The following is a 16,997-nucleotide window of genomic DNA, read 5'->3' as shown; positions in this document are numbered from 1 at the left end:
AAGTCAACATGGTTTCTGTAAAGGGAAATCATGTCTATTAGAGTTCTTTGAAGGGGTCAACAAACATGTGGACAAGGGGGATCCAGTGGACATAGTGTACTTAGATTTCCAGAAAGCTTTTGATAAAGTCCCTCACAAAAGGCTCTTACGTAAATTAAGTTGTCATGGGATAAGAGGGACGATCCTTTCATGGATTGAGAACTGGTTAAAAGACAGGGAACAAAGGGTAGGAATAAATGGTAAATTTTCAGAATGGAGAGCGGTAACTAGTGGTGGTCCCCAAGTGTCAGTCCTAGGACCAATCCTATTCAACTTATTTATAAATGATCTGGAGAAAGGGATAAACAGTGAGGTGGCAAAGTTTCCAGATGATACTAAACTGCTCAAGATAGTTAAGACCAAAGCAGATTGTGAAGAACTTCAAAAAGATCTCACAAAACTAAGTGATTGGGCAACAAAATAGCAAATGGAATTTGCTGTGGATAAATGTAAAGTAATGCTCATTGGAAAAAATAACCCCAACTATACATATGGTGTGATGGGGGCTAATTTAGGTACAACTAATCAGGAAAGAGATCTTGGAGTCATCGTAGATAGTTCTCTGAAGACGTCCACACAGTATGCAGTAGGAGTCAAAAAAGCTAACAGGATGTTAGGAATCATTAAAAAAGGGATAGAGGACGGAGAATATCTTATTACCCTTATGTAAATCCATGGTACACCCACATCTTGAATACTGCATGCAGATGTGGTCTCCTCATCTCAAAAAAGATATACTGGCATTAGACAAGGTTCAGAGAAGGGCAACTAAAATGATTAGGGGTTTGGAATGTGTTCCATGTGAGGAGAGATTAAAGAGGCTAGGACTTTTCAGCTTGGAAAAGAGGAGACTAAGGAGGGATATGATAGAGGTATATAAAAGAATGAGTGGTGTGGAGAAAGTGAATAAGGAAAAGTTATTTACTTGTTCCCATAATATAAGAACTAGGGGCCGCCAAATGAAATGAATGGGCAGCAGGTTTAAAACAAATAAAAGGAAGTTCTTCACACAGCGTACAGTCAACCTATGAACTCCTTGCCTGAAGAGGTTGTGAAGGCTAGGACTATAATAGGGTTTAAAAGAGAACTAGATAAATTCATGGAGGTTAAGTCCATTAATGGCTATTAGCCAGGATGGGTAAGGAATGGTGTCCCTAGCCTCTGTTTGTGAGAGGGTGGAGATGGATGGCAGGAGAGAGATCACTTGATCATTACCTGTTAGGTTCACTCCCTGTGGGGTACCTGGCATTAGCCATTGTCGGTATACTGGGCTGGATGGACCTTTGGTCTGACCCAGTATGGCCGTTCTTATGTTTAACTTCCATTTGGTAATTTACCATTCAGATTCAAAGCTTTCTAGTGGTAGATAATCCCAGAAAATGGGTGCAAAGTGGTGTTCCTCACTATTCCCTCCCCATTGAAAGTGAAAATGTGGTACACACTTCAGACATAGATTGCGGAGCAAACCAGGACCAACTCAGTATTCAAGTTCTGTGGAATCCCAGGAAGGCCAAATTGCATATAAATGTGTTGGAGTTAAGAGACATTTCGTTAGCTCTCAAACATCCTTCTACATGTGGGAAACTGAGTTCTACCATAATTAAATATATCCTAATATTCAGGTGTTGACAGGTAATACCACATTTATATACTGTCCCAACCATCAAGGAGGCACTCACTCTCATCTGGCATATCAGGAGGCAGTTAGGGAGTGAAGCATCCTTCATCCGGTGTTGCCAATGGCCAAGAATCACCAAGTGAAAAACCAAAGGTTTACCTGTTTGCAGTGAGGGAAAATTCAGTGTTCTCTAATCTATTCCTGGGGTGCTCAGAGTATGAGGCCCTGACTGATGCCTTTCTTCTGGGTGGGAGCAGAGATTCCTACGTGTCTTTCTTCCAGTGTCACTTATCCCAAGAGTGTCATGATTTTAAAACGGGACAGAACTCATAATATTAATAGCTGCAGCCTTGGGCTCAGATCTTTTGGCATTGACATTAAAGCCTCCAGTTCATCTGCCATTTCCTACAGATCTCCTGTCACATTGCCAGAGACAAATCTTGCCTTCAGATCTGAGCTCTCGGACCCTGACAGTTTGGATGATTTATTCAATTCTAATAATGATTTTCTTGAATGGTCCATTGAATTTCACTGGAGAGCTGAAAGCCTTCAACATGGAAAACTTTACAGTGAAGTGGAAAAGATTTTTCCACATGAATCTCTGTCAAAAGTATTTCATCTTTGGCTGCTATAGTCCCTAATACTCTGGTCTGTTGTTTGATTCTAAAAGAATCTGGATCTATTTTGAGTACTTGATATGATGATGCTTAGGAGTCCCAGTCCTGGACCACTACCCTGAACAAGGACAGAACAGAGAGCTGGTCCCTGTCCCAGAGAGATTACACTCTTAAGACAAGAGACAGCAGGTGGATACAGAGAGATGAGGAGCACAAGGCTACAATGAGGCACTATTGATCAGCTTGATAGGATGTGGTCTCAGCAGACCAGCTGCCTAACTGTTGTCAAGCTGTTTTGTAGTTATCATGGCAAAGGGGAGTTTTAAGAAGAGATTCGGTTGTACTGTATTACTAAAGTTAATCTGGCAGCTGTGTTATACCAGCTCATCATGCTTCTATTCCCAGAGCTTCAGTTTTTGCATACCCAGTGGTAAAAAGGTTTTTAAGAAATCTTGCATGGATTTTCATCTGTTTATAAGCTTCCATCACCTTTGAGCTTAAATTGTGTGCCCACAAAACTTCTGGAATGAGTGTATGGAGATCCTAAAGCATACTTCCTAGTCCACTTCCTTGTGAAGCATATGGCAGAGACAGTGAATTATAAATCCTGATGACGGATACTCCTTTGCGGGGTGAACATAATATTGCATCCACCTCCTAAATTCCTGCTCAAGACTTCCATTAAAATCTGTTAACTTCCCTATACTTTTTTTTCAAAATCCCATATTGTACCAGGAGAAGCTACATATTCTAAATGTAACATAAACTAGATGTCAGAGGAGTTCTCAGTGACTGTCTAGGTAGAACAAAATTTATAAGCCTTCCCAGTCTTTTTGTAGTTTATAGTAGTAAATCGAGGAAAGAAACATCTGCTGCTCAGATTGTCAAAATGGATTAGATTTTGCATTCAGACTTGTTATAATCTAGTGGGTGTTTCAGTACCTGAATGTCGAAGAACACATTATAACATTTATACTAAGGTAACAGACATGACAGAAATAGATAGGTAAAGCAGGTCTAACGGGGCTTCTACAGAATATCTGAGAGATAATTCTGTCACAGAGCTATATAAGAACATAAGAACAGCCATACTGGGTAAGACCAAAGATCCATCTAGCCCCGTATCCTGTCTTCTGACAGTGGCCAATGCCAGGTGCTTCAGAGGGAATGAACAGAACAGATAATCATCAAGTGATCCATCCCCGGTCACCTATTCCGAGCTTCTGGCAAACAGAGGCTAAGGACACCATCCCTTCTTATCCTGGCTAATAGCCATTGATGGACCTATCCACCATGAATTTATCTAGTTCTTTTTTGAAGCCTGTTATAATCTTGGTCTTCACAACATCCTCTAGCAAAGAGTTCCACAGGTTGACTGTGCATAGTGTGAAGAAATATTTTTTTTTGTTTTAAATCTGCTGCCTATTAATTTTATTTGGTGACCCCTAGTTCTTGTGTTATGAGAAGGAGTAAATAACACTTCTTTATTTACTTTCTCCATACCAGTCATGATTTTATAAACCTCTATCATATCCCCCCTTAGTCATTCCTTTTCCAAGCTGAAAAGTTCCAGTCTTATTAATCTCTCCACATATGGAAGCTGTTCCATGTGCCTAATCATTTTTGTTGCCATTTCTGAGCCTTTTCTTTCCTTTTCTGAACCTTTCCAATGATGGAGATCCCACAATCTCCCTAGGCAATTTATTACAGTGCTTAACCACCTTGACAGGAAGTTTTTTCTAATGTCCAACCTAAACCACCTTTGCTGCAATTTAAGCCTATTGCTCCTAGTCCTGTCCTCAGCGTGTAGGCGACTGGTAACTACTGATGGGGGAGGCACAATGGGAGCCTCCCTCCTTGCCACCACAGTCACGGTCAACTTCCTGGTGACTGCCAAGGCACCGTCCAGCAACACTCTCTTGACCACGGCGGCCCAGATCCCCGCTCCTTCCCTTCGCCCCTGGTCCCTGCTGCCTCCCCTGGACCCTGAATCCCCCTGGCATCGCCTATGCCTCAGAGATTAAGGAGAACAATTTTTTTCCTCCTTCTTGTAACAGCCTTTTATGTGCATGAAAACTGTTATGTCCCCTCACAGTCTTCTCTTCTCCAGACTAAACAAACCCTGTTTTTTCAATCTTCTCTCATAGATCTTTTTGTATTCTCCAAAGCACTTGCAACCCCTCCCAGCTTGGTATCATCCACAGACTTTATAAGTGTACTCTCCATGTCATTATCTAAATCATTGATGAAGCTCCTGGGTGTTCCCAGTGCAGTATGTGCTGCTGCTGTGGTGGAGTGGGTTTGGCTCATTAGAATGTTCATGTTCAATTATTATTTATGTGTTCCTAACATTTTCCTGAAGAATGTCAGATAAGAGAAATGACAATTTTAAGTAGTTTATATCACAGCTAAACATGAATGGAGTTTAATGGGACAAAGAAAAGGTACTTCTCTGGCTCCAGACCTTACTAGCAAGTCATGGGGCTCTGCCCCACATCACATACACTGCAAGGGAATAAATTAGGGAGACTCAGGGCTCAGCTCCAAACAAACAATGGGCACAGGATGGATGAGGGGATGCCAGGGTTTGTGGAACATATGACTTGAATGCCTGAATTAATGAGTGTTTTCCTGCATTGCAAGACCTGGAATGATGAGCTGGCCTGGAACTAGAGGAATGGCAGAAATAAAGGTTTGGGCAAGGTTAATAGCACAGTCCGGTCTTTGCTATGGAGGTTCTGTAACAGCAACTGATTGGAGGCCTGAACCAGGCAAAGGCAGGAGTTATTTCCTGTGAAGTGAACCTGTTTGTACCAGATATCTTGTATGCTGAAACACCTGTCAGAAAGTGCAGTCATGTATACACCCCTGAGGAAGTTGGCCTGGTAGTAATGCCTTCTAAGCCCATGCTATCCATTTCCCCTCTATTTGTGCAATGTACTAAATCCAAACTGTATACCCCAGATTATAAACAATAACAGGTGGCAAATATGGTCAAGTTACCTTTACTGCTGTAGTACAGAAATATTTTAGCTGTTAAATATTTTTGCTGCTTAGTTGAGAGCTGGGGTGAGTATTAGAAATGGACAAGGAGACTCAAGAGAGACTAGGCTAGGAATTGTTTGTAATCCATTTCCTCTTTGGGCTCGTCTGCACATGGAGTTGTTTCTGAATAATTGTTCCTAATTAACTCCGTGTCTGGACACACTTATTCAAGAATAAGAGTGCCTTGTTCCTGTTTAACTGTGCCAAACCAGTTGGGTTAAACTAATCAGAAACAGCTCCAAGTGTAGACAAGTCTTAAAACGCTACCTGCCTCACAATTATCCACAAATCAGGTATTGCCAGGAGTAGATAGTCTGTGACCAATCTCCTAGCTTTAAGAGTATTTCTACACTGGGAAAATACATCATATTAGAAAATGTGCTGACTAATGTGATGTTAAACACAACTTAACATCTAGTATAAGAAGGGCTAGTCAAGTTTAAAAACATATTCGCTGGTCATGGTTAATCATAGGGTCCAGTGAACAAATTTTAAAACACGACTCTTCCTTGTCTATACTAGGTGCTAAGTCATGTTTAACAGCATGTTAGCTTACACGTTTTCTGATGATGCATTTTCCCAGTGTAGAACATATCCCAGGAGGCAAATCATGTGCCTATGGAACCAGGTTCTTCTTATCAAGTGGGGAGGTTGGGTGTGGGGTGTTGCATACTCCATGCGCTCCATGGAGTCCCCTGTGCAGTAGCATGGAATGGGGACCATATGTAGGCAGAGAGTGAGGAACTGCTACAAGAGTTCTGCTGAAGGACATGTGGAACCAGTTCCAGTTGTCAGCTCTGCAGCCTAAGGGGAGGATCCCTGCCAAGTATCCAGCTCATTTGTTCAAATCTCTCTCTTTCTCTTTTCCTGTGTCCCTCTTTCCTGTCTCCCTCTCTTCATGCCCTACTCCTTGCCAGCTCCTCTTAGAGCTTTTCTAGACTAGGAAAAGAGATGTTTTAAAAAAATGTGTTAGCTAGTATAGCTAGCCATAGTATAGACAGGACAAGTTGCATGTTAACACCTGTTAGCTGGTCATATTGAAGCCTCTGGGGGAGCCTAGGCTTCATCTCAGCCGGCTAACACGTTAACATACAACTTGCCCCGTGTATACCAAGGTTTTAAAAAGTGTAAGGTTTAAAAACACAGTTGTTTTTAAAAATGCTTTTCTTCTAGTGTAGAGAGACCCTAATTCAATCAAAGACAAATCTAAAATGCTTTGTATTGCCTAGAGACAATCACTTCTGCTAAGCAAACCCTCTCTGCAAGGTCTAGACAGATATAAGTATTACTGTTCCTGGAATATGATGAATTCCTCGCCTCCAGTGTTTGGATATTCCCTGCTTCCTCCTCAGATCCGGGAGTTGGTTCCTGAGTCCCAGGCCTACATGGACCTGTTAGCCTTTGAACGCAAACTGGACCAGACCATTATGAGGAAGCGGGTGGACATTCAGGAAGCCCTGAAGAGACCGATGAAGGTATGACATGGGAAATGGTACAATTAGCTGAATCAGGAAAAATCTCCTCAGTGTGATGTATTGGGCTGTGGAGCCATCTCAGTGGAGAACTAGTGGAAGCTCCATTGATAGAGTAGGATGACCAAAGCACTTAAGAATACATGGCGGGGAAACACTCTTCCTTGGAGGAGGACAAACTCAATGACTCAGTTCAGTAGCTCTCACCCATCTCTAATTTATGAGAGTCTTTACTATAGGAAATAATCCTCTCTTTCATTTACAAATATTATTCTTTGAGGTTTTTAAGAAAAAAAGAAAAGGAAATGGAGATAAGACAGTAGAGGTGGTACCCTAGATACACATTAAATATACTGTTAAGAGTTCAGTTTAAGACTGGAGAAAATAGGAAATAAAATAATGAAAAATGTTAGTCAGAAAATAAATAATCTTGTAGGCCTTGATCCTGCAAAAACTTAAACACATACTTAGTCCCACATTGGACTACTCATGTGAGCAAAGTTAAGCATGTGGAAAATTGTTTGCAGGATCAGACCCAAAGATAAGACTGTTCTTCTCCAAATCCTCAGGCACCGCTCTTGTGTTATGCATTATTTTTTCCTGCATTTGCCAGGTCACATCATATAATTCTGCAAATCTTAATGTGCTTGTTGATTTCCAGCTCCACAGGGTAGTTCTTTTGGCCACTTCAGCTGCTGTTTGCCCATACCTCATTCAGATTCCAAATCTCTTAGTATGAAGATTCTTACATCTATAGGTCTGTCAAGATGTAAAATAATTATTATTATCTGCATTATAATATGTCCAGAGGCCCAGCTGAGGTCAATGCTAGGCACTGTGTAGACACATTATACATTTTTTATACAATTTAAATACTTGAGGCAGACAAAAGGTGGGTAAAAGGAAGTACTGTTCTTATTTTAAAAATGGGAAATGAGACAGAGATTAAATGACTAAGGCCTGGTCTACCTCTAAATCTTAGGTCAACCTAGCTACATTGCTCAGGGCTGTGAAAAAATCCACCCTCTGTGCAATGTAGTTAGGTCAGTCTGATCCCCACTGTAGATGCATTTAGGTCAATAGAATAATTCTGTCTCGGAGAGGTGAATTACCTGTGTGGATGGAAACCCCCTTCCAACAATGTAAGATGCATCTGTGCCACTGTAGCCGAGACATACCCTTGCAGAGAGTCACACAAGAAATCTGTGGCAAGCCAAGAATTGAGCCTAGTTCTCCTGAAACTGACTTAACCACAGGCCCACCTTTCCTCACATCATCCATGAAACATTTAACAATGTTGACAGTTAATGTGAAGCCCAGTGATGAGAGTTTAACATCTCTCATTGCTACTGTTTCAGGCTTTTTGCAGATTTAGGAAGGCAACATTTTAGTGGTTTACAAGCTTATAGGCAGTAAGTTTTTAAGATTCTTTGCACATAGTGGGCTAAATTGTCAGTTAGTGTAAATTAGCATAGCTTCATTGACATCAATGAAGCTATGCCATTTTACACCACAATATGGCCCATTTAAAAAAAAATAAAAGTATAGATTCTCTTTGACAAATATGCAATAACGGGTGGATTTTGGGCAAATTCCTCAACCATGAAACTGAACAATACTGAAAGCTTTCTAGCAGAACTTTATAGGATCTGGAATGGGAAAGTACATAAAAACTAGAACTTTGAGGTTTCAGCAAACATTCTGTTAATTCCTGTTTGCTCATGTAGTTGCAGTTAGATTTCATTTCAAAAGAATCATCAAACAGACATTTCTAATTTACCTCCAAACTCATGAATGATTTCTCAAATGCAGCAGTCATGAAATTCATAATCTGTCAAAACAAAACTGAGATCAGGCAATTTTTGCTTGTTTTGGAGTATTCTTATTTATTTACATTATTGCTGGAGCACTGGCAACAGCTATAGTGGAGGATGCCCCAGAATTTCCATCCTAAATGCTGCTCTGAGTTACTTGTAACCCTGAAATATTCACTGTAGGAGCTGCCATTTTCCAGACCTTGTCTGCCTGAAGGTGAACTATTTAGAAGTTTTAGGGGAAATGGTTCAACCATTTTTGAATGAGTGGAGACTGGAAAACATACACTTACTCCATTGAAAAATGCTTTGGCCTTTGTGAGCAGCTGTAGTGCTGAAAAAAATGGCAGCTGTGAGGGTAGCTCAAACGGCAGGGACAAGACCTTGGGTTGGGGGTGGGGGAATGCAAGCATTGAGCCACCTGCCAGCTCACTCTACTGCTGGCAGCAACCCCAATCAGCTGTTGCCTTCTCCACCCCTTATCCTGCCTCCTGTCATCTCTTTTTCTGTCTCTTGCTCTCTCTGCATTAGTGCATTGCTATACCATGTCCATCACCATTGTGTCCACAGTGCCTCATCTTGCAGGCCAACGTTCATGGAAGGCCACTTCTGTTTTAGTTCTTTTGTAAACAACCAGTATACTGTCACAGGGCCTTGGGTCTCCGGGTGCATTGTGCATTCTAGCATGCCTATAATAGCCAGGGCTGGATTTCCAGTTAGGCACAGTAGGCACGTGTCTAGGGGCACCTTACCTCTCTAAAACGACGTGCAACAGGAAGGTCAGCTGTAGGCGGGGGAGGGGGAGCGGGAGCGTTGAAGGTGCTGTGCCTAGGGGCGTGTAACCTGTAAATCCAGCCCTGTTAATAGCCCTTTAAAAGTGAGAGCAGTAGTTGCAGTTCTGTGACTAGAGGGAGCCTGTGACCAACAGGAAGCCATATAGAAGGCTTTCTGCCTTCTACACAGGGACAGTGGGCGTGAGAGACTCAGGGTCAGGAAAGTTCAGGTGTGGATCTTTACATAGCAGGAAGGGTATGGCCTCTTCTGTCCCAGCCAGTGGGAACTGGGGAAGGCTTGGGGGTGTGGAGGCAGAGGGAGGGTGTGTGTGTTAGTACCAGTATTTTGAGTTGCTCTTCTTTTAAAATGAAGTTAGCCCTGAGCCAAAGGACAAGGTGGTTGATGGGATCTTTATTCTACTTTTATGGTTGGTATGGAGGTGATGTCCATGTCATAAATTCCAATCATGTGAGAAATAAATTTGTCATTCATCTTTGCCCTCTTCAGCTGGCCTCTCCCCATCACTCTATCTCCCCAGGACATGTTTTAACACTCCAAACTGCTGAACAGCTTCAAACAGCTGCCATTTAAAAAACAAACAAAATCTCAACTGGACAGTGAAATGTTTCTTTCAGACCTTCTCCTTGAGATGTGGAATTTCCCTCACAAAATTGTGAAAGGCTGAGGGTCAGGACAGGAAGATCCAGTCCTGCAGCAGTGTTGGACTTCTGTACATAAAAATGTGCTGATTTTAAAGACAAGTATATCTAGCAGTCTTGCAGGGCTAGAAATTAGAGCTCTATCCCATTGAAAAGAAGATATTCCCAGCTTCTCAGTGGAACATATAGTACTTATTTCCTACCCTGGAACTTCCCAATGGTAACAAACTCTAAAGTCATGGCACTTTTAGGTACAGAAAAGCAAATAATTTGTAGAGATTTTTAAAGGCTTCATCTGAGCCCCTCTGTGGTTCAAGTATTGGGCCCAATTCTGTACCCATTGAAGTAAAAAATGCAGAATCAGGGCCATGGTAATAAGTGTTTTTGGTTACACAATCAGAAGAATACAAAAGTAGTCCTGATAAATATTTTAAAACTCTAAAATATTCCAGAAGTAGTTTTTCTGTAACGTATATGGCTTTGTCACTATGGAGTGATATTATCACCTCTTAGAAATTATCAAACTGGCTCGGATCCATGGTCCCTCTAGTCCAGTTTTGAGTCACTGACAGTGGCTAGTACTAGATGCGTCTTAGGAAGGTGCAAGAAACCCTAGTAGATGACTATGGGATAAGTTTCTTCCTAACTTTCAATAGTCAGAGTTGGCTTATGGTCTGAAACAGAAGGGTTTAATATTCCTTCCAAAACTCTTGTTTATTTAAAAAAAATATTTATGGGTATAACTCTGGATATTCTTTGTATTCTTATGAATGTCTTCTCCCTTTTTCTGTCTGGCTAAGCTCTTGGCCTCAGTACCAGAAGCATAACAAGATCCAATGGCTGCAAGTTGAAGCTAGACAAATTCAGATTGGAAATAATGTGCAAATGTTTAGAAGTGAGGGAAATTAACCATTGGAACAATTTGTCTAGGGATGTAGTTGACTTTCCATTACTTGAAATCTTTAAGTCAAGATCAGTTGTCTTTCTGAGATATGCTCTTGTTCAACCAGAGATTCTGGCCTATATTGTACATCAGGTCAGGCTAGATGATTATAATGGTCCCTTCAGGTAGTAAAAGCTGCATATCTTTTAATCTATATCATGTGGCAATGAACTCTACAGACTAATTGTACATTGTATAATATACTTGAAAAAATGTTTCCTTTTGTCACTTTTGAGTTTGCTGCCTTTCAACTTCATTGAATGTCACTTATTCTTGCATTATGGACTGGGAGTTTCTGGTCTCCCTATCTACCTTCTAGTTTCATAGTCTCCAGGGCCAGAAGGGATCATTGTGATGGGGTGCTGGAACAATTTGTATAATGGTGGTGCTAAGAGCCATTGAACCAAACTGTAAACCCTGCATATGATGGAAACCACTTCAAGCCAGGGTGTACGGCAGCACCCCTAGTTCCAGTACCTATTCATTGTGATAATCTAATCTGACTTCTTGTATAACACAGGCCATAGAATTTCCCCAAAATAATTCCTAGAGTAGATGGTTTAGAAAAGTGTTGAATCTTGATTTAAAAATTGTCAGTGATGGAGAATCCACCATGACTCTTGGTAATTGTTCCAATGCTTAATTACACTCACTGTTAAAAATTTAAGCCTTATTTCCTGTCTGAATTTGTTAGCTTCAGCTTCCAGCCATTGGTTTGTATTAGACCTTTCTCTGCTAGGTTGAAGAACCAATTATTAAAGATTTGTTCCCCATGTAGATACTTATAGACTGTAATTAAGACACCCTTAACCTTCTCTTTGTTAAGATAAACCATTTGAGCACCCTGAGTTGATCACTATAAGGCATGTTTTCTAATCCTTTAATCACTCACCTGACTCTTCTTTGAACTCTCTCAAATTTATCAACCACCTTCTTGAATTGTGGACACCAGAACTAAACACAGTATTTCAGCAGTAGTTGCACCAGTGCCAAATACACAGGTAAAATAACCTCTGTGCTCCTACTTGAGATTCCCTTGGTTATGTATCCAAGGATCGCATTTGCCCTTTCGGCCACAGCGTTGCACGGGCAGCTCATGTTCAGCTAGTTATCCACTATGACTCCCAAATCTTTTTCAGAGTCACTACATCTCAGGATAGAATCCCGCATTGCATAAATATGGTCTGCATTCATTGTAGACCATTCTCTAGACTATTATTTTATATATTTTTATCGTGCTAGAACAGGGGTTCTCACAACAAAATTTTTGGTGGCCTCAGAATGTGGCCATCAACTCTTGTTGGTGGCTGAATAAATACGCACATATTCTTGTCCAAATCATTATAATTTATTTATGTATTTTTTTCAGACTCAATAATAAGAGTAATGTACAGTTATCTCTATTCTTTACTGGACCTAAACGGAATAGAAACACAAACAAGGTGCTTTGCATATTCTTGTTTTTGTTGTTGTTTCTTTTGATTTTTGGTTGCTATTTTTTAAGACTTTCTAGCTAGTAAGTCTGCTGCTGCGAAAAGTAATATTTGTATGTTTGTTAATAGCACTTTTTTCACAGCAGACTTCCTCAGCCCTGGCAAGCCAGGGGACAAATTAAGCCCTGGATGGGGAGGTGGGTAGGGAGACAATGGGGGCCAGGGATGATGGGGGAGGGCTGGGGAGGCAGCAGGGCTCAGGGGCAATGCAGGATGGTGGTGAGCCAAGGACCAGCATCCAGGGCCAGAGCCTGCCACCCCAGGGCTGAAGCCTGACCCTCACTGCCCCCGGGAAGGTGGGGAACTCACTGGCTGCCTGCTCCTCTGGCGTTTGTGGCTCTGGAGGGGGCAGGGCCCACTGCTTTGCCCCCCTCCAGTCATTGCCCAGGAGGCTGTGGCCACAAGAAAAGCCCCTGATGGCCGCATTTGAGAAACACTGTGCTAGAAGTCTAAATACTAAGGTGGGTGAGCTAGAGCAGTGCCTGGCGTTAAATGAGGATATTGATATAATAGGAATTGCAGAAACTTGATAGAATAAGGATAATCAATGGGACTAGTTGCATTATGTATGGAAAAAAATATAGAGTCAAAGTAAAAATATTAAATGAATCAAGCCATACCATAGAATCTGTATGGATAAAAATTCCATGCTTGAACAATAAAAGTATAGCAGTAGGAATATACTACCGACCACGTGACCTGGATGGTGATAGTGATTGTGAAATGCACAGGGACATTACAGAGGCTACAAAGGCAGAAAATCCAATAATAAATTGAGATTTCAACCTGTGTTCCCTGTAAGCTGTGCGCTTGGGCAGCCGCGCAGGAGCGATTCAAATGCCACGCAGCTGATTAGCAGAGCACGCACAGCTAGCAGAATGTGTTCAGGTGCCCCTCCCCCCCACATTGCTCCATCCTGCAGCTGCTCCTGGGACCCTCCTGCTGGCTGTGCAGAGCAGGGTGTGTGGAGGGGGTAGGGTACTGATGTCAGGGAGACCCCCTCCCCCCACCCCTGTACCCCATCTCCACAGAGCAGGGCAGAGGGGACAGCCTGGCTCAGGAGGACTTGAAGCTGCAGTCTGAATGGTGAGTGGCTGAGTGCCTTTCTTAAAGAGACAGTGCACTCTTTCTGAGATTTCCCCAGCAGCCAGCTCACACAGTGTCTGTCTCTCTCACTCACACACACACACTCTCTCTCTCTCTCTCTCTCCCCTCTTCCCTCTGCCCATGTACCCCATCTCCGCAGAGCGGGGGAGGAGAGACAACAGGGCTCAGGACAGAGCAGGAGAGCATTCAGTGAGTGTCTTAAAGAGTCAGCGCACAGTTTTCCCCAGCAGCCAGCACACACACACCCTGTCTCTCTCTCTCTCTCTCTCTCTCACACACACACACACACACACACACACACACTGTGTCTCTCTCACGCGCACACACACACACACAGTCTCTTTCACACTCACCTCCCAACACATACTTGTATTATTATTACTGTTACTTCTTGGTACTTCCTGCAATGCACATAATTCTCTGTAATTTTATTCTTTCAAAGTGTGTTATTTTAGTTTTTTGACTAGTCTATGCATTTCATAATTTTTATTTCTCTCCTACACTTACATTTAATTCTTTGAGTAGTGAGTTCTAAAATGCCTCACCTGTCCTGACTGGAGTAATTATCCCTATGGTAACTTTTTAAAAATATTTATTGTATCTAGGTTTTTTGTTTCTACTGGTGACCCACATTCCCACATACTTCAGTGCACATAACAAAAATTATTCTGCATATGGATGGAAAAAATTAGAGGGAACATTGATTTCAACTATTCTCATGTTGATTGGATATCTGTCACCTCTGGAAGGGATGCAGATATAAAATTTCTTGCACCATAAATGACTGCTTCTTGGACCAGCTTGTATTGAAACACACAATGGGAGAGGGAATTCCTGATCTAGTCCTAAGTGGAGTACAGGATCTGGTTCAAGAGGTGAATATAGCTGAACCATTCAGTAATAGCGACTGTAATGTAATTAAATTTAACATCCTTGTAAGAGGAAAAAATAACAAATAAACCTACCCAGTAGAATTTAACTTAAAAAAGTCAACTACACAAAAATGAGGAAGCTAGTTAAATAGAAATTAAAAGGAACAGTCACAAGGGTGAAATGCCTACAAACTTCATGGAGACTACTTTCAAAACATAATAGAGGCTCAAACTAAATGTATACCCCCCCAAAAAGGAACACCAATAAGAGGACCAAAAATGTCACGAAGGCTAAACAAGAGAGTAAAAGAGGCAGTTAGAGGAAAAAAGGCATCCTTTAAAAAGTGGACATCAAATCCTACTGGGGAAAATATAAAGGAGATGAACTGCTGACAAGTCAAGTGTAAAAGTATAATAAGGCAGCCCAAGAAAGAATTTGAAGAGAAACTAATTACACAGAAACTAACAATTTTTTTTAAATACATCAGAATTAGGAAGCCTGCCAAACAGTCAGTGGCTCTGCTGGACAATTAAGGTGTTAAAGGAACACTGAAGGAAGACAAGGTTGTTGCACAGAACTGAATGAATTCTCTATATATGTCTTCCCTGCAGAGGATATGGGAGAGATCCTCACATTCAAGCCATTCTTTTTAAGTGACAAGTCTGAGGAACTGTCCCAGATTGAGGTGTCAATAGAGGAGGTTTTGGAACAAATCGATAAATTAAGCAATGATAAATCACCAGGACCAGATGGTATTTATGCAAGTGTTGTGAAGGTACTCAAATATGAAATTGCAGAATTAGTAATTATGGTATGTAACCTGTTGCTTAAATCAGCCTCTGCACCAGATAGCTAGGGGATAGCTAATGTAACACTGATTTTTAAAAAAGGCTCCAGAAGCGATCCTGAGAATTATGGGTCAGTCAACCTAACTTCAGTACCAGGCAAATTGTTGAAACTATAATAAAGAATAGAATTATCAGACACATAAATGAACACAATATGTTGAGGAAAAGTCAACATGGCTTTTGAAAAGGAAATCATGTCTCACCGATCTGTTAGAATTCTTTGAGGATGCCAACCAGCATTTGGACAAAAGTGATAGAGTGGATATAGTGTACTTGGACTTTCAAAAAGTCTTTGACAGGTCCCACACCAAAGCCTCTTAAGTAAAGTAAGAAGTCATGGGATAAGAGGGAAGGTCCTCTTATGGATCAGTAACTGGTTAAAGGTAGGAATAAATGGTCAGTTTTCACAATGAAGAGAGGAAAATAACGGGGGTCCTCCAAGGATTCATAAATTATCTGGAAAGAGGGTAAACTGTGAGGTGGAAGAATTTGCAGATGATACAAAATTACTCAAGATTGTTAAGTCCAAAGCTGACTGCAAAGAGTTACAACTGGATCTCAGTAAACTGGGTGACTAAACTGGCAAATGAAATTCGATATTGATAAATGCCAAGTAATGCACACTGGAAAACATAATCCCAACAATACATACAAAACGATGGGGGTCTAAATTAGCTGTTACCACTCAAGAAAAGATCTTGGAGTCATTATGGATAATTCCCTGAAAACATCCACTGTATGTGCAGCAGCAGTCAAAAAAGCGAACAGAATGTTAGGAACCATTAGGAAAGGGATAGATAATAAGACAGAAAATATCATGATGCCACTATATAAATCCATGGCATGCCACGCCTTGAATACTGTGTGCGGTTCTTGTTGCCTCATCTCAAAAAAGATGTATTAGAAAGGGAAAAAGTGCTGAGAAGGGCAACAAAAATTATTAGGGGTCTGGGACAGCTTCCATATGAGGAGAGATTAAAAAGACTGAGATTGTTCAGTTTAGAAATGAGATGACTAAGTGGGGATATGAGAGAGGTCTATAAAATCATGAATGGTGTGGAGAAAGTGAATAAGGAAGTGTTATTTATTCCTTCTCATAACTAAAGGCTAGGGGGTCACCAAATAAAATTAATAGGCAACAGGTTTAAAAGAAACAAAAGTAAGTATTTCTTCGCACAACGCACAGTCAACCCTAACGTTCAGTCTTCTCTGGTCTTGAATAACTTAAATAACTTTAAAAAGCAACAGAGGGTCCTGTGGCACCTTTAAGACTAACAGAAGTATTGGGATGCATCTGAAGAAGTGAGGTTCTTACCCACGAAAGCTTATGCTCCCATTAGTTCTGTTAGTCTTAAAGGTGCCACAGGACCCCCTGTTGCTTTTTACAGATTCAGACTAACACGGCTGCCCCTCTGATACTTAAATAACTTTATTTCATCTGCAGATTTTGCCACCTCTTTTCTTATTTTATTCCCAGATCATGAATATGTACAGTAACTCCTCAGTTAAAGTCATCCCAGTTAACGTTGTTTCGTTGCTGATCAATTAGAGAACATGCTCGTTTAAAGTTGTGCAATGCTCCCTTCTAACGTCGTTTGGCAGCCACCTGCTTTGTCCATTGCTTGCAGGAAGAGCAGCCTGTTGGAGGTAGCTGGTGGGGGCTTGGAACCAGGTGTCACGGAGTGCACAGGCAAT

At 41.3% G+C, this 16,997-nt stretch overlaps 1 protein-coding gene across 15 annotated transcripts in view; it reads left to right on the top strand.

The window, feature by feature from the left end:
• SMARCD3 (SWI/SNF related, matrix associated, actin dependent regulator of chromatin, subfamily d, member 3) overlaps positions 1-16,997 on the top strand; it is a 235,408-nt gene that overhangs the window by 123,929 nt on the left and 94,482 nt on the right. For 13 of the 15 annotated variants that reach the window (XM_065582496.1, XM_065582501.1, XM_065582502.1 and 10 more), the window contains one exon: positions 6,672-6,794. The exons of the other annotated variants lie outside the window; for them this stretch is intronic. In XM_065582496.1, the coding sequence (XP_065438568.1) occupies positions 6,672-6,794 (123 nt within the window). The remainder of the gene's footprint in view (positions 1-6,671; positions 6,795-16,997) is intronic. 15 annotated transcript variants of the gene reach the window in all.

The sequence above is a fragment of the Chrysemys picta genome, chromosome 2 (genome assembly GCF_011386835.1).
Source record: "Chrysemys picta bellii isolate R12L10 chromosome 2, ASM1138683v2, whole genome shotgun sequence".
In the NCBI taxonomy this organism is placed as follows: domain Eukaryota; kingdom Metazoa; phylum Chordata; order Testudines; family Emydidae; genus Chrysemys; species Chrysemys picta.
Note: the sequence above shows the minus strand (reverse complement) of the source record. Positions and strands in the feature narration are given on the sequence as shown.